At 43.1% G+C, this 18,556-nt stretch overlaps 1 protein-coding gene across 8 annotated transcripts in view; it reads right to left on the bottom strand.

Annotated features, from left to right (window-relative positions):
- Positions 1–175: 175 nt before the first annotated feature.
- The window catches only part of LOC147249947 (transcriptional repressor p66-alpha-like), a 24,152-nt gene continuing 5,771 nt past the window's right edge, over positions 176–18,556 (bottom strand). For 2 of the 8 annotated variants that reach the window (XM_086223418.1, XM_086223419.1), the window contains exons 2-12: positions 13,210–13,299; positions 8,312–8,620; positions 5,175–5,298; positions 4,927–5,058; positions 4,690–4,761; positions 4,437–4,553; positions 4,105–4,305; positions 3,741–3,987; positions 3,254–3,657; positions 2,944–3,169; positions 176–2,696 (exon numbers count right to left, since the gene is read on the bottom strand). In XM_086223418.1, coding sequence (XP_086079544.1) covers positions 2,563–2,696; positions 2,944–3,169; positions 3,254–3,657; positions 3,741–3,987; positions 4,105–4,305; positions 4,437–4,553; positions 4,690–4,761; positions 4,927–5,058; positions 5,175–5,298; positions 8,312–8,620; positions 13,210–13,229 — 1,986 coding nt within the window. In that variant the 5' untranslated portion in view covers positions 13,230–13,299 and the 3' untranslated portion in view covers positions 176–2,562. Of the gene's footprint in view, positions 2,697–2,943; positions 3,170–3,253; positions 3,658–3,740; positions 3,988–4,104; positions 4,306–4,436; positions 4,554–4,689; positions 4,762–4,926; positions 5,059–5,174; positions 5,299–6,248; positions 6,334–6,484; positions 7,269–8,311; positions 8,621–13,209; positions 13,300–18,556 lie in introns of those variants that run through there. The other 6 variants (XM_086223414.1, XM_086223420.1, XM_086223422.1 and 3 more) reach the window with 5 other exon arrangements.

The following is an 18,556-nucleotide window of genomic DNA, read 5'->3' as shown; positions in this document are numbered from 1 at the left end:
TTACCACCCTGTTGCTCCAAAATCGGCCGCACACACAGATATGTGGCCGGGCGGGTTTGAGGGCCCGTTCACTGCTGCTTCCAACTTTAGAGTGTACGTGACTTAGAGTTAGCATTAGTGGGGACATATTCAAAAATAACACTCCAGCGTGAAGAATACCAAGTCAGTCATGACAGAGGGGTTAAAATTAGTTTTTATTATTTGATAGAGCAGAACAAAAAAACAAAAAAAAAATCCAAACACAAATATTTCTCATACATCTTTCTTTGCCATTTGGGTCGCACTGAATTCAGCAGCGCTTCAGCCCCAAACAAACGGAATGGTGATATTGTTGTCAAACAGCAGCAGGAGCAGCAGCAGCAGGCAGTAGTCAGGGCAGTACAGGGTTACACTTAGCAGGGCACAGACCCATGGGCTCAATCCAGATCCCTTAGTTTGTATCCACATAGGCGCCGGTATGCTACGTTCTGCCCGTCAGGAATGTAGAGACGACCTGGAGTATTTCTGTTGCTACTTTGACAGCTCGAGATAATTCAATGAGTTGAAATGTTGTACGCTTCTATTGCCCATCCTAAATGAAACCCAGGTATGCCAGTGATGATACCGCAGGACACAAGGACCTAGTGCACCACGTCTTACTGGGGAGCCTCGTAATGTTCAGAAAGCTAATGACAAGTACACTCATCCGTACAATATTGCATTTCATCAATGTGTCAGACATCGAGAGAGTGATGGAAACTACGCTTCCAATTACATAATGATGTGCCGTCAAAAGGAAACAAAAAGGGACAGCTACAGAATAGAAGAGTCGTCTTTTATGATGTAATACTTGAAGGAAAAAAATTCCATTTTAGGAAAAAAAAAAAACAACAACAGAAGAATATAGCCTTTTTTAAAACGGTTTAAATTCAACACATCAATATTTTCAGGTTAAAGAAACCGGGCCACTGCAGCAACTGAAATTGAACTATGCCGTTTTTAAAATGGAAAAAGAGGAATCCACCTGGTTGAATAGAGGACATGTTGTACTTCACTAGCTTATCCTGTGCTGCTGCAACAACCTGATAAAAAAAAAGCACTACAGGTCATGTGAAAGGCATCGTTAGCTCAGTCCGATGACCCGACAAAGCTCACACAAACCTTATTGTTAAAAACTAAGAAATTCATGTTGCTATAGGGTTTTTTTGTTTGTTTTTTGCATAACTACATTCTGAAAGCTGTCCAGCTTCTCTTGACCAATCACAGGATGGGTGGGAACCACTGGACACACAAGAGAAAAAAAAAATCCTTTGCAGTGGAGATCCATTCAAACGTAGGGCGTAAGCATACAACTGTACTAACATGACCCTATAAATAAACCCAAAGACAGTTTGTCTAAAGAAAAATAATGCACCACAACCTATGACTAAAAGCAAAAACAATGTCAAAAATATGACATTCCTTAACACCCCCCTCAGATGAGCATGAAATCATGTTTCTATCCAGAGAGGGTTGAGATAATCTAGAAACCTTCTAGCAGAAGGGATTCCATTTGGGCTCCACTAGGTTCTTTGGAAGGTTTTTCTTTTATTTTACATTATTCAATAAGAATAGTCCTCCAAACATACGCTCAGTGTTTTTACATTAGTCAGTGAAAACCTTTTATATTTCATCTTCCTCTTCACAAAAAAAAAAAAGATTTAAAAGTAGGCCACAACATGGAACCCAGCAGATGTAAAACCACCTCAACAGTAACATTAGCCTGTAAATTCGGACCTCGGTAAAGAGGCCACTTCCGAAGTCTCAGGGAGCACAATATTCCAAACACAGGAAATGACTTACAGGAGACAAAAATCCTAACATTCAGCCATACAAAAGAATCCTTACACACATATCAGCTTCTCTGCTATACACTCTGTAGGTTAGAGAGAAGAGGCAGTCTGTGTGTGTGTGTGTTTTTTTTGTTTTGTTTTTTTACAGTCCTTTTTTTTTTTTAATTATTATTTTATTCATTTTTGCAAAGCTGAAGCAGTCATTATTTCTTGGATGGTCCAAAAAAGCTGTGACCGCAATCCCCGTGAAGAGATCTTCAGTAAAGTTTGATTGAGCGGCCGCTGCGCTGGCCTGAGTCGGATTGGCTCAGGCTGGAGTGAGAGGGTGGGACGTAAGGCGCGTGTTTTAATGTGAGCAACAGTAACCATTTTCCTATGCCTAGTCCAGAGGCAGGGTGGGGGGGGGGGGGGGGGGGATTTTGTGGCGATTCAACCAATGTACAAGGGAGGGAGAGGCAACGTCCACTCGATGGGTGACATGATTCATCGAACCCTAATACTAGAGCTGTCACAGGACAAGTTTGGATGGTGAGGATGATGATATTAGAGAGATCTGGGAACAGAGAAGAGGGACATACCCATCTTGTAAAAGAAAAAAAAAAAAGAGAAGACAAAAAAAAAAAAAGATGATTCTCCTGTGCGTCTTTTTGGCCAGAGAGTCCATAGAAAGGATTAGAATGATCATGTGAATGGCTGTTATTGATATTAAGAGGGCTAACAGTTGATGGTGTCAGCAGGGACTAAGACTGCATTATTTCCATGTGTTGGCTGCCTGGGAGATGGACCGGGAGGGAATCATATCCAGCAGGTACTCTCGTTGACGTTCAACAGCAGAGGAGCTCTTGTGGGCAGACAAGCTGGGGTTAACAAAGGCCATGGTCACACCTGTCAGGAGACAAATACGCCCGTCAACATTTACGCCGACGCACCAGGCCGCTACTCATACAGGGAGAGAGCAAAAGATAAAGGAAGATGTAGAGTGAGCTAGCCCTTTATCAGTGAGATCTACACATTTCTACTACAACAAACAGGCGAAGCTGGAAGAAATGAGAAGACAGGGTCAGAGAGGGCTCCGCTTTACAAGAGGACGGGTGGAGCATGTTCTGTCTAACCTTGTCTCACGTTTATCTACCTGTGTTGCCACTGCTCTGCTTCCTCCAGGCAGCCACGTTGCCCTGGTTACTGCTGCTGCCGGCGCTGACCTTTTCCCCCTGCTGCAGCTGGCGTGCTGCAGCATGCTTACCTGGCCTGCTGCCCAGGGCCGCGGCTGTGACTGCACTCTGCAGCTGGGAGGTGGTGAATGAGTGGGCCATGCCACGAGAGCTCACCGCAGACTGGATGGTGTGTGCCAGCTGATTCTGCAGGAAGATGGTGACAATGTTTCAAATGAGAGATTTAATCTTTGCCTCTTCAAATGTACCACAATGAAAAATGCTGCTCACCTGCTTAATGGTAGAGTGGTGGGCTGACACAGACCTGTGAGCCATGGCAGCTCTGACCTGTTTGTACTGCTGGGACACCAGCACCTCACTTTTCGACAGCGAGGGAGAGGATGAGGTGGTTTTTGAGACAGGTGAGGCAGAGGATGAAGAAGAGGCGGCCTGCTGGAGGATGCGTTGTTCGATCTCCTGCTCCTGTTGGAGTGCCTTCACGAAGGCCGCCTTCAGCCGGTTGGTGTGCTCCGCCTTCAAAGCCTTCTTCTGGTTGGACGACATACATTGGTTACACAGGATGGTCCCGGCCTTCTCCTTTCTCCAGCGGGAGGTGAAGTCCGTCTTACACTGGGCGCAAGTGTATGGCTCTTTGGGAATGGAGCTGGACATTGCAGCTGCTGGGCCCAGATTACCTACATAAAAAAAGCGAACATTAAATCTCATGTATTGTAACCTGAAATCCATCAGTGCTACCAGAGCACTAAGGCCTACTCACCCCTGCCATGCATTTCCAGAAGTTTTTGCACCACTTCTTCCAACCCCAACAAGTAGATGAACTCATTATTAGCTGCTGAAGGCAGGAAGTTGAACTCAGGGGCAGGAGGTTTAGGTGGAGGGATCTCCAGCAGCGTCTTTTCTAACTGCTTACGAAGTGCAAGCTTAGCGGCCGCCTGGCGGCTGGCTGGTGAGTCATTGATGGAGTTGGGCGATACTGAGGAGCCCTTCATGCTGGTGGGAGAGGCCTGGAAAAACACAACAACACAACACAATCCACTTCCGTGTCACAGGTGGATGTCCTCTTCATGGCTAACCATATGCAACAGTTTGTGCAGCGGTTGTCTACCTAATTGTGCCCTCACCTGAGGGATGTTGACCATGACATTACTGTTGGCCACATTAGCCACCCGAATGAGCCCCTGCTGGATAATCCTCTGGCCCTGGACCTGGACATTGGGCACAGAAGCCCTGGGGGCCAGCAAGAGTGGAGGGGGGCCTGAACTGCTGTGCTGCTGCTGTTGCTGACGTAGACTGGCGATCTGCTGGGGAGTCACAGCAATAGGCTGATAGCAGCAGCAATATGCAGAAACAGCCATCACACAGGAAACAAGACAAAGAGATGTGAAAAGAGCCAGACATTACCAAAGTGCTCATCTAATCTCAATTTCAAATGAGTACAGTCTGTCAAACTAACCTGGGCTCCTCTGACCAGAGGTGGCATAACAATCTGAGAGTTGTGTTTGGACGGGACATGTTGTCCACCCCGCACCAGTGGTGGAGGGATCACCGTGCCTGAGCTACGCCCTGTCACCTGACAACAACAAAGATGTTAGAAAAACATCAGGACCAGGTTTGACAGGATAACCTGAGGAAAACCTTCATCAGACATGCTTCATTCAAAAAACAAAAAAAGCTGTGACAGTTAAGAGTAGAAATAGGCGATCTACCTGGAGGGCTCCTTTGCTTGATGTGATGCTTCCTCTCACCAGAGGAGGAGGAGTGGCCACAGAGCCAGTCGCCTAGCAATCAACACGAGTCAACACATACAGTCAGAACAGCCTGACAGCACTAATAAGCAAGATTTCTTGGAAAGCAAAGCAAGACATGTTTTGAAAACTAGAACTCATTTGATAAATACAAGCTGTGTGTTCATAAAACCAGGAAGAATCTTCTGGGTGTTTCACCTTCTGTACTGTGCTCTCCTTCTGGATCTGGCTCTGTCGCAGTTTCTTAAGCAGCACCAACTTGGCTTCTTGGAGTCGCAGTTCCTCTTTCAGCTGTTTGATGATGTGTTCCCTCTCCTCAGGGGAACACTTCTATATACACCATCACATTGGGGAGGGAAAAAAATGAGTGTAAGAGTTTAGTAATATCAGCAACAATAATGAATTCTAAGCCAGTTCTATTTTCTAAATCACATTTGTTGTCCTACCATAAGTTTATCTGTGTCTGTCTTCATGAAGCAGTGGCCGTTCATGAGAGGGCTCGATGGCTCGTTGTCCGATAACACGATGACATCATCAGGCGATGGTGGCTGCTGCTCTCTCTTGATACAACTGAGGAAAAATATCAAAATATCCAGAACGTTTCATCGATGTGCACTGTATCATAGTTCTGTCTAAAACCTACATGATCTCCATCAGCTGCGATAAGCTTCTAGTTCTGTCCGACACCAGTAGATGGCGGTATATCATAAGTTTTTAACCAGCCCTGTTTGAAATTGTGCACTGAGTCACACAAGATGACAAGAGCCAAGAGATCAATAATGAAGTAATGGCGGCAAGGGAAGATCGCAACCACCCCTTATCTCCAGCAAACATCGACACACAGAACTGTTTTTTGCTCCTGTCTCATGGAGCTGGAGAAGTTGGTCAGAAACAACATGTAAACAAGGCAAATTAAAGATAATTTTGTTACAGAGGGAGGGGGATTAAGGCCTTCGGTAGAACATACACTGGAAAGGGTAAACAAAACATGATTTGCAGGGGGAAATACATTAATCAATATGGACACTCGAGGTTGATGGTCATTTTATGTTGAGTGACCCACGACAGAGGATTATGTCTGCCTCTATCTTACGGGATGGTGCGTTAGAAAACAGAAGTTGTCAAGAGAACAGGTGGAAGACAAAAGTGACGTGTGTGAGATGGGTCTAGCTTATGTGATGAGGTTTTGCACATACACATGAATTGTAGGACCTGGCGAGAGAGAGGCTTCAGGGCTTCTAGCTTAGGCCCAGTTAACCACCAAGACAGGGCCTCACCACTCCCCTACCTCTGTGGCCTAGCCCGATCGGCAGAGCCTGGGCCTCAGTTCTTCCCTCCCTCCCAGCTGCTGACACCCAGAGTCACAAGCTAAGCTGAGCGGAGGTCCGCTGGAGACACTGGAGAGGGTGACAGTGAAGGGGGGAGGGGAATACATGGCCAGGAGCCAACCTATTGTGTACACTCTCTCTCTCTCACTCAGTCACTACTTCACGCAACACCCCTCCCCCAACACTACTTACTTGTTCATCTTTTATACTCCCAATTCACTGAGTTCTTTACACTCTTGTCATCAGACACACTTCTCTCCAGCCACAAAACCCCCAACTAAGAGTTCAACAGACCAAGCATCAGTTCAACAAGGTCAACCGTGCAACAACAAAATGATCTTGTATACTAACACCAGAGTTTTAGCAGACCAACAACAAATATTTACGCTCAATTTACTTTGCAAAGCAACAGAAGAACCCACTCAAACCTGATAAACCATGAAGCAGCTACTTCCTGGAAGGTAACTGACATCTTCCCATTCAAGACGTCTACAAAGATGTGCAACGCCCTGCTCAGAATGCTGCTGTTGTGGGACGGATGACTCGTCTGGAGCCCCGCTGAAGGCTGAAGTGGCGTCCTGAAGTTGTTGCCCTGCCCTGTTTACATTCCTCACAAGATACACTAAATTATGATCAGCCATAGCACTGGAAGGCTACCACGGGCTTTCACCATAGAACACTTAATGGATGCCTGGACTGACTTCCTTGAACAAAAAGACAGGGACGAGGTTGCAGTAGTTGCTGCTACTCAATTGAAAGAACAGCTTACACAAGCATCACAACACACACACACACACACACACACACACACTTGGTTATGTAACGTCCAGTGTCTCTGCATGCCTTGGCTTCCCCTGATCATGGCTTTACACTGACCTCATTACAGTATTGCTGAATCAGGGTGCAACTGAGTGATATTTATGGTCAAAATAGTGCGATAAAACCCTTCTCTAAGGTTTTAATTTTAGTACGCCTAGCAACAGTCCAGGTCAGAACTAGATGGGTTCCTCACAGATTAACACACTTTAGCTGGACACAGTTGTACAAGGCAAGCAAACTACAGCAGAACCCAGCTAAGCCTCCTGCCAGTGACACGTTTTATTCATGAACTCATCCAAGACAACCTCAGTTCAGGCTTCACTTTTCCACATGGGATATTTGGCTTACATTTCAGTTCCTTAATGTCCCTCCAAAGTGAACTAACACAGACTAAGTCCTTTATATTGAATAGTACAGTAATAACCTTGCAGTGAGTAATTGCCAACGATGCATGTGGACGGCTAAATAGAGCCAAAGGTCAGACTTTCGACTGAATCGCCTCTCAGTTTCCATTTGGACTGCCATCACCATCAGTGTGTGCATATTTATCAACCAAACACGTCACATGACATCAGGCATTTCTCAGCGTGGTCATGTGACACACCCACCATAACTCCTGGCCCCTCCCCTCTACCAACTGCTCCTTCCAATGTGGAAACCATGGCAACAGCCAGTTGGAACCAGTTTGTGACACATAGCCTTCATTTTGTGTGAAGAGTGAGGCAGAGTTCAGGTGCTGCTGTGGGAGAAAATGGAGCCCAGGCCTCAGGAGCCTCAAACTTTTCAAAATAGGAGGTTGAGGGGTAGAACGTGGGGGGGTGGGGGCAAGCTGCAGACGACCACACGGTGACTTCCTGTGTGACTCCGATCAGACCATTTGCGAGTGCAAAGTTAAAAAGAAACCTGAAACTCCAGTAGACATCTCTGTGCATGACCCTGCACTGTTCATGCACAGAAGATCCTTCAGGCCTTCAATACATATATAACCCTCAAAAAAAAAAAAAGTTAAACAAACTTGTAGTTGAAAATGCAAATACTCTGCCTAACCTGTCAACTTGTTTTGCTTATCATTCACATACTCTAGGCATCATCCAAATATTTATTAAACATAAGTTATACATACTCAAATAGAAATGCCTCTGTGTCCTTTGTACCTTTTATTCTCATGGACTCCAGCTAATTTGTAAGCCGATTTTCTGAGGAATGAGGTTGTTGTGGGCAAAGTTTTACAAAATATGCAACACTCTGTGACCCAGTGTACATCAATAAATGTTCCATTCAGCGTTGTTCATCACACAGACCTAAGATTTAGGGTTATCAGACCTTACCAACAACATGTTCCTTATGATGAAAAAACTATACAAGGCTGAAATAGTGCAGCCCACTGCTCCAAACAGCGACTGAGTCAAACCCCGTGAGCTCTTCCTTCATCTCACCTCTTAGATGTGCTCATATCAACAGGCTCGTCTCCGGTCTGCACTTCAACCTTGATGGTGGCCTTCACCTCTCCAGCCTTAAGGATGCTAGCTGCTACTTTAGTAGACTGCTCATTCTTCAGCTTGACACCATCAGCTCCAGATCCCACCAGGGCTAGGGGACTTCCTGGTGCATCCCCCTTCTCCAGCTTCACCCGTTTGTTGTCCAGGTCACTCAGAGATCCAGGAAGAGTTGCATGGTCCCTCTCCAGAGCCCGCTTCTGGCTGCGTGTTTGGCGCACCGCCTCCTCCGACATGGCTGCTCTCACCCTGCAGAGGGAGAAAAAAAAAAAGGGGGACACGTTACTAACTGCGAAAACACGAAAACAGTTAAAGTGCTTGAACCCTTATCAAAGTTAACAGTTGAATGAAAAAGTGCAATTGTTAAACAGAACGTTTCAAATACTAAATACTGTCCAGCATCAGCCTCAGTTCAACAGGTCCCAGAGACGCAAGCAAGATGTGGGCAAAAACAATATACAATACTGCCATCATTTCCAACATGCAAGTCTCAATTACAATGATTGCAACAGCAGGCTCCTGTCATACGGAAACTGCTACAGTTTAAAAATGCAGCACTCTCAAATGTGTTAGTTTCATCTTGATCCCTGATGGTCTCACAAAACCAGACACGTTTCTCTTGGTTTCTGATGGTAATAATTACGTGAAATGCCCATTGTCCTCTTTGATTTGGGATTGTATAGATGAGGGTTTAAAAAGTTCTATTTGGCTGATATTTGCAGCTGATTCTGCCTCTTTTTCTTTTTTTTTTTAAACAGCCAATGCCCCAGATGCTGACCCAAATCTCACTCAAGATGACGAGACCCATTTGGCTTTCTTATAGAACTCATTACACAGCAGAAAAGACTGTAATATACACATGAAGCAAATCCGCAATACAGCAGCAGTCTTCCAAAGAAAAAAAAACAACTAATAAATACAAAACATTTGGTTTCAATTAAGAGAGGTGGGCTATTGTGTTAAGATTAATTTTTAACTGAATGAAAACTTCAATCCAACTATAACTAACCATACACATTTCTTACATGTAATGTCTTGATGCTTACCCTTTTTCCAAAGGGCCCATTTGCTCTTAAATTGAAAAGTTTAGCATCACATTTAGAATTTTAGAGGAAATGTCCGTGTAAATAAAATACGTGGTTTGTCCTTTTCCGTGTTTTTTTTCTCTAATCTGGATTTTGCACTTTGTGTCACATCTTGAAAATCGACAGATTCACCGTGTTTTAACTGTGACCTCTTCCTGTCGGACTCATCATGCTATGTGTAGCCTGACGCACCTTACATCAAAAAGACTTTTTGTGTATTCTGCGACCAGCCCTGTCCGATGCAACGGATAAGATGCGTCTGATGGTGGAGTCACAAGCGTTGTCTGGAATAGCTGCCATCAGCTGGCTGGCTGGCCTTAGCAGCTGTGCCAGTTTGCCAAAACGCTGCTGATTGGGTAGACGGCAGATGGATGTAAACTCCAACATGATGAAGACAGTGGCGGAATGAAGAGCATTGGGCCAGCACTGTGTCACTCATTTTTGTTGTGTGAAAAACAATTGGGTGAGTATGGCAGGTTTTTTTTTTTTTTTTTTTTTTAAATCACACGTGCTCAAAAGTACGATCAGTGTTTTGCAGAGATATATAGTCGTAAACGCCAGTGAAATGCACGCACCGCTTGAGCCCTGAATGCAGTTGCAATTTTTCCAGGTCGAATGGCACAACTCTTTGAAAATGTGTGAAATGGGATTTGAAGTGGATGCTTTAAATTGAAATACGCTCTCCAGAGAAATTTAACTGGATTGCGTGTATGAATCAGTGACTCATCTCCCATTACAGCAGTTTCATGGTTGATCAAAGGCTATTGAAATCAGATATGTGAATAACACCTGTATTGGCACCCAATTCTGTTATCCTATCTCTAATTAGAGGTACATGTTCCCTTTACTGGTGAGTGTGTCAGGCGCTACTCAATGAGCATCAACGTGAATATAAACCTAGCTGGCCGTATTAACAGTGCAGTCGGCAGACATTCCTCCAGGACCCCAAACAACGGCATTCAAGCAGTCCACCTCGGGGATATAATGAATAGCAGCCTGTCTTTAATGAGCAATGCCTAATTTATATAGGATGTTGCGCATTAATATTTTGTACAATGTTGAGTAGATCCTACACATTTTTAAAGATATGGTGCTTCATTGATTATCTTGGATAAAACAGATTGGGCATTTGCACAGACACACGCCATATTTTATGACTGAATCAGAAAGCTGACTCAAGGTCTTTCGACTCCGACATGACATCATCACAGCTTCGCATCCCTATCCCAAGATTCCATGAGAGACAAAAAGTGCTTCCTTCAAAACCGGTTCAAACTGGTTTCCGTTTTGAGACTATGCAGGTTTAACCCCTGAAAAGGCAGACCAGCAGTACGGAGCGAGGGAGCGGTAGAGGCCACAATAATGTCCCATGGAAGGAGGGAGGGAGAGTGGAAGGGAGGGAGGAGAAAATGATGTTGTCTTCAGACATTCCAAAACATGTCTTCCACAGACGGGGGGGGGGGGGGGGGGGGTAACAGTATTTATGTGGTGACTCATAAGTAGACAAATGTAAAAAGTCAGCCAACCAATACTAGCTTATCACAAAGTCCAATTCTCAGCAGTAAAATTGTTTACAACGAAGATATTAACAAAAGAACAAAACTCACAACAATCTAACACACGCAATAACTCGTCGTCTGGAAGGGCACGTTGAGGCTATTTATCAATATTAATGCTAGAGATATGACACAGGAATCCCTAACAATACGTTGAGCTGATGTCCATGTAATTACTCCAACGACACTACAACAGAATATTTAGGTCTGCGATGCCTGGGAGTGTATCAGCCCTAAAATGCACTCTGCTCTGGTACACAGGGACAGATGTGCCCTGCTGTACCAGCCCTGGACACAAAGGCAATCTATCTGCCAGGGATGACAGCTTGTGTGCACTCCCCTTTACTCCGGACACACAGCATTTGAAATGAAAATAACAGCCTATGCCGTATCACTGGAGAAGTGATGAGTGCACAACTGTAACTGAAGGGCTGTGAACCATGTCGGGGACAAAATCACTGTAACCCCTTGAGATGATGCAGCATTAGATGTGTATGTATGTATGTGTGTGTGTGTGTGTGTGAGAGAGAGACTAGCTGTGGTTGCCAGTAGCAGGTCCATAGACACGTGGCTGTCTTTGTCCCAGAGGAGATGGATGGCATCATCAATCCAACATTAAATGTGCTGGATGTACTGCAGCTAAGCAACAAGTATAGGAAACAAATAAACCCACTCTATGTGATTATTATGTTGTGAGTCATCATGTGCGCACTTGAGAATCACTGAGAAGATGTATGTATCAGATCCCACTGTTGCATCACGCTCCGTCTCACTAGGCCTGCAGTGAGGCAGTCCCACTCACTAAATGGAGCCCATTTTATATATCAGTCTTTTGGTCGCTAGCTGAGGCCTGGAGGCATATTGTGTCCTCTGAGGTTAATCACCACCCTTGCATTATAGGAGCAGTACCTCCTCTGTGAGGGAGCCTGGGGCTAGGTAATAAAATTACATGGATGACTATCGCGATACAAATCTAAAATAACGTTTGATATTGTGGTAGTGTTTATAGTTACTGTGAAGAATGCTCTTATTTTGAAAGTTAGGAGTGACTCAGGAAGCACGAGCCATCTGTTCAGTTTACATTCTCTGTGGCTTAGCTGAATTGTTAATGGTGAGAGCTGAGGAAACACAATGAGCAGTGAAAGCCAAAGAGCAGTGGTGAAAATGATCACTCAACTTGTGTTTGAAGTTATCACAACACAGACAAACTGTACCAAAGACCCATGCTGAAGAAGACGGGAAGATGACCATCCTCTCACCATTTGAAACATTAGGACATGTTGAATTACACACAAGAGAAATTACAGTCCTATGAGTCCTGTTGGGCTGCACTAGCAGCATGCTGCCTTCCAACAAGTAAAAACAACTTGAACCCAGCTCGCTATGAGCTATTTGACCAGGAACACGGTTCCTTGACTGTACTTCACTGGGAGTTTGGGGATCGTAGACAGATGGCAGAGCCAAGCTGTCTCATTACTTCTGAGACGTGATCTGGTCACACATCTAAGTCTTAAAGGTGCCTCTCCATGAACTTTACAAATACTGGTAGCATTGTCAGTTCTGTCAGTTCAGTATAAAGCTGAATGAATGTTAAATGCTGAACAGGATTTATATGTTTACACTTTCACGTGTGTAGAAGAACACTGTAGACATCAGAAGGACAGAAGGGATTTTATTCTTGGATATTAGGATGTTAAAAAAAAAAAGTATCTGAATAATTGTTCCACCTCAGGTTAGTCAAACATTTCGTTGTTTGACAGCGTTCATGTTCTGACTATGAAGAATATTTAAAACCAATATTAACCATCTGCTTTCAGCATTTTCACTTCAGAGCAAAAGTCAAAAAATAATGATTTGACATGCACATCATGATAATTGTTGCTATCCACAAATACAATTTCCATGTCACTAAGTTATTTCAAATAGCTGATTTTAGGGTTTGAAATCAGTACATCTTCAAACAGAACACTGCAAAAAGGATCTTACTTGTTATATTGTACCAATGCTTTAGTTCAAAACACTCAGTTCAAAAGATAGAACATTTATTCAATAACACGGATATAACCTGTGAGAAATATATGTTAATCAATCACTTCTTTCAGCATTGCTAGAAGCGTCACTACCGTTCTCATGCTACCCAACCAGCGAGTGTGTAAAAATAACTGAAATGGACACTAAAATCTCACAAACAACTCACTTGTCCATCAGCATGTCCATTGGGAGATGCCTGGAGGGACCTCGCTGCCAGGGACTCAGCAACTAGGAGATGCTCCTTTAGGGACCAGATCTGATGAGATTGTAGGGCAAAAGTCAGGGGAAGTTAGGGAAATTTAGGGAAGCGAAATCCTTAGGGATTGAGAACTGGCTCCAAATAATCCAATTCATCTGAATCATATGTCCTTCTGTCAGTCGCGTTTGCATATTGCAACACAATGAGCTCAAAATGCACCGCTATGCTACGGGTGAAAGCGGAGAGAAAAAGCAGTCTGAAGATCTTGGATGGAGAAGAAACCTTAAGTTTGAAGGAATGAAGAGGTGTGAGTGACGAGACATCTCTACTGCTCTGTTTTCTTCTTGCACTGTAACTGCATTAGTTTAAGCTTGTTCGAATCAATATATCTAATAGATTTGTATTTCTCAGGGAAGGCTATATTGGCTGTCATCAATCCTCTCTATAAAGTAGGCTGCATGGAATACATCTCCCAGCACTGTGGATTGTACAGCAGGAAAGTTGCATTTGCCTGTGAATAAATGGAAATCTTTTGACTTGCTTTATTCCTGTCTTCTCTGCCTGCCTTCTTTTTCCACTAGTACTTGGAAGAAAAGATCAATTGCTAAGGCCCATCCTCTCAGGTAGCACGCTTGCCTCCAGCACTGTAATGATTTTCCCCACTGGGACCGGACCCAGTCGGCAAACACATTAACAGCCATTTTAAGACACCAAGGCTTTCCAGCTGTGTCTTTGTAGTTCATTGAGAGGGGGCGGGGAGGAGGGGGCAATTACCATGACCAACACAAGGATTAACATGAGGGAGGTCTCAATCAAATTATTTTATTGATTTATTCCGATGTGATCATTTTCAGAATGAGGATGTTGAGTTTGACGGAACAAAAGCAACACTGCACGACTCAAAAAGTTAATTTGGACTTTCCATCAGCTAATATGACGCTTCTACCAATAGTGTGTCCAAAAACCGTTGGCTGGTGGAAAAACTACAGCAACACCAAACTAAGGTGGGCGAATCACAGTAATACCAACATCAGCTTAAGTTAGATAAAAACTGATCATCTAAAATATGCTCAGACCTCTATTATTGTCCTATAGAACACAGCAGCAGTTCTTGGTCCATTGCAATATTGCTCATAATGCCATCCATCCTACAGGCAGTTGTGGTCAGGTGATCATCTTAAATTCTGGATGATTGATTAATAATATTGAGTATCTGATGTCTTATCATAAACCATTCTTTTTCTTTCATTGACAAAAATCATTTGAGGTTATTGAAGAATATAGTTCCTTTCCTTAGGAATCATGCCCATGAAGAAAAGATCAAGCTACCTATGCTAATCTGTGTTCACCAGGCTAGGAGTGGGGGCAGGGACCCAGCTGAGGTGGTGCCATGTTTGGGGGAGGGAAAAGGGTGCAGAGCGCATGTGGCTAGCTGAGCCATAATCTAACTGTACCCAAGTGAAAAATACTCTTCCTTGTCCTCTCTTTCTCTCTCCCTCTCACTCGCCCCCTCTCTGTCCTTCCCTTTACTCCTCCCTCCCCAACACACGCATACACCTTCTCCGTTGATCTGTTGTGGGCTGGGCTAACCCGGAGTGTTTGTGTGTGCCCCTACCGGTTCTGTTCTGAACGCCAAGGGTTAAGCCCCTGCCATTTTAACGCCACTGACAGATCAGACCATTAGGGTGTTACCTAACAAAATGGAAGTCTTTAACCCTGAATCTGCCAGACTGTGTGTTCGTGTGTGTATGTGAGTGTGTGTGTGTGTGTGAGTGAGAGAGAGAGAGAGAGAGAGAGAGAGAGAGAGAGAGAAAGAGAGAGAGAGAGAGGACGACAGAGAGCCAGAGCCACACTGAAGTCAATGTATGTGTAAGCATGTCTCCACCTGGATTCTCCCTCAGAAATATGACAAGAGCACTAAGTTTAGAAGATGAAAACCTGTTTTGTTTTTTCTAACTGATCAAAGATGGTCGATTATAACCCCCAGACACAATGACCTGTTTGTTCTTGTATCCGTGTCACACAAGACCCCCAACGCGTGGATAAAAAGTACATATTCTCTGAGGCCACATCCTTTCGGGATTTTGGCAAAAATCTTTCCAGAAACCAAATTCTCATCATTAGCAAAACATACTTAAAAAAAAAAAAAAAAAAAAAAAAAAAAAACTGGACACATTTTCAACCAAAAATGTTTACAAGTGATAATGAAAAGGCATCACCAGACATGGATACTCTCAAATTTCTGCCAAATTGCTTCCAAATGCTTACCCCATAATCCTGTAAAACCAGAAGACCAAACCCACATACAGAATGAAGGGCCAGGACACACGCAGACTACTATCAGATTACATTTCTCAGAAATGGATGCTAGCAGGAAGTGACCAGAGTAGATAGAGGAAAAGGAGCTTAGGGAGCACAAAGATTTACAGTAAACCAGGCAAGACAACCAGAAAAATCATATGAGTATATTTATGGAAAAAAAAAGCCCCACAGTACTTCAAATTCATGTGATTTTTGATTCAAGTAGTTACTCATTACTTCCTTATTAGTGGGAGTAAACTGAGGTTAAACAACCGCAGATCAACTATTCTGTCGGAAAAAAAAAAAAACGTATATGGATGCCTTTCGAAAGCACAGCCGGCATGGACAAAAAAAAAAAAAAGGGTATTGATGCTAATAATTGCGAACTGGTATTGCAGAGGACAAAGTATATTTTATGTCCATTCTGCACCTGAAAAATATATTACATGTTTTTTTCACCTAAAATAAAAACTACCAAAAAAAAACTTCTAACTTAACCATGCCAACTGTTGACTGTCACAGTGCTTCACGATGCAAAACAGTGATAATCCTGTTTTGTTTTTCCACCAATATATAATGAGCTCAGAGGTCATCCTCACATGACCATGTTGCAAGTGGTGGTCATATGATCTTTTTTTATTTTGTTTCCTGACTGATAAAAGTCACGAATTAACTGTCAAGATTAAAATATGCTGTTCAGAATGGAAGGTCTTTCATTTAGCGACTTTTGAATTTTCTTCATCGGTGCACTTTTTCCAATTAAGAATCACAATGCATCTTAGTCACCGTTATTATTTTCCCAGCTCTGATAACTGCTTGTTTTTATTCAGTAGCAGCAACATGTTCTGAGGTGCAGTCTGTTGATTGTGCAGACCCGTGGTCAGATGGTGCTGATGTCCCAGGAATGCAGAAAGTGTAGCTAATGTGACCAGCCTCAGGAAGCAGTAGTTTTTATCTGATTTATACTGGTATTAATCAGTAAATATTTTCCTTATTAATAAGCCGTTGAACAGTTAATTATGAATATCCTTAATGAGTATCCAAGCCAGAAATCCTGCCATTAGACCATCTCATTTAGCGGTATTCAGAAGTCTCTTCCAGGTCCAATTCCATACCAGTCCACAAAGTCAGAGGAAGTTGGCCAGATCAGGTCTGCATGATGAAAGACAAACATCACCGAATAACCTTGTTGACAGGGCTAACAAATTTGTCACCATGACAACCCTTTCATTCCTTCACACATCCTGAAAAATTTGATATACAGCAACCTTAATTACTAAGCATAACTGAGCATTTCTCCACAAGAATGAAAATGTGATGTTACAGATCCAATGCAAAATAGCAGCTGTTTAAGTTGAATAATAATTCCAAGGGTGTACTAAAAGTCTTCACTGGCCAGTAAAATTTGTGTCCTGGCCCAGACATGTCTATTATTTGAATTCTGGGACCTGGACCAGTCCCGGGTTGAGAAAGGATGGCCCGGAGTCCAACAGGGAGATACGATCACAGCTCATATTTATTAACAAGTCCTTGTTACTGATGTATAAGTCAATCATGTCAAACTTTATGACTTTTGAAAGTAGCCTTGTCACGTGTCACGTGCTTTATCACCCATCCACCCTCCTTGCCAAGAAAGTTGGTGAGACACATCCAGGGTTTTTTGTTCTTCCAGTCTTGCAGATTTAAAAAAGCATCTCTACTCCACACATTATTTCAACCACCCATGCTGTCAAGGAGACGGATGAATCCGTCCTTAGAATCGGTGTTGCAGTTTTGCTCCATCTAGAGAAAGAGGCACACTTTGGCCTCTTGAACCACTGTGACGACTGGTCAATTCTTATGACTGCTAACGTTAACATTGCTAATCTCTGCATTTATCTGAGATGAGGCTGATGTTAAAACATTTCCTGAGCAGTAGCACTCGCATGCAATGTCTGATCACAGGTTTCAGACCAACAGAAGGCTTTCCTCACTTTTCACCTTTTCTCATAGACGTCCATAAAATCAAAGCACAAAGTATACTCTCATATATAGACAAGTACTCATCAACACGATCACTGCCCAAAGAGAATCCTTTCATAAAATGTCAAGTCATTTATATAAAGCATCCCTTGCCTGTATTCATTAACTAAATTATCATATTATTCAACTACATTTTTAAAAATTCCCCCGTTCCCTATTAGTCTTGAGCATGGATGTGATGTTGCCACAATCACTACCCCACCCAGCAGCACTGTCTCAACTGGATATTGAATCCTGACACTTAAGACCTGGTCCATGGCCTCACAGCTAAAAGATTTTCAACCTTTCACAGTTGATCATCAAATGTGCGTTCAGAGTGTTTGTCATGTTTGCTTGACGATTCGCTGAGTGTTGGTTACGACTTTGCAATGACTTCGTTTTCAATTCAGTTTGTCATGCAACACTGAATTCGAATCTATATCCAGAACATACATTTCAACCTAAACGTGACTATCAGCCTGTAAATCATCATATTCCATGACTGTTGCCACTTTTTTTTTTTTGTGGCATATATAACCTGCACACAGTCAAAAACAACAACAACAACAACAACAAAAGTGTGTCATTTTAGGTGTGGCTCCACCCAAATGTCTTATCATTGACCACACACTCTGGACTTGTGTATGTAAAAACAGCATTTTTGCCTTTTAGAGTTTGAAAATAACAGTCATCAGCATGGATTCAGTTATTTACACGTGAACAGTCTTCACGGGAAGAAAATAACCAAGCACAACCGCTTTAGCCAGTCCAGCCCATCCCAGTTCTCTGGTCCTTCCAGGTACTCAGCATGTCCCAAACATTAACAGCTGCACCAAGATGGAATCTAAACATATTAGCACAGCTATTTGACAGTCCACTTTAATGCTGTCAAGTGGGCTAACCGCAGAAATGGGTTTTAATGGATGATTTCTTTCTTTTTTTTATATTTGTTTCTCCAATTATTCAAATCTCTGCATGTTAGACATATTTGTCATGTACACTCTGAAGCAAT

The sequence above is a fragment of the Aulostomus chinensis genome, chromosome 14 (assembly GCF_037954235.1).
Source record: "Aulostomus chinensis isolate RoL2024-O1b breed Wild chromosome 14, RoL_Achi_v1.0, whole genome shotgun sequence".
NCBI lineage: Eukaryota > Metazoa > Chordata > Actinopteri > Syngnathiformes > Aulostomidae > Aulostomus > Aulostomus chinensis.
The sequence above is the reverse complement of the archived record's forward strand: the minus strand, read 5'-3'. Positions and strand labels throughout refer to the sequence as shown.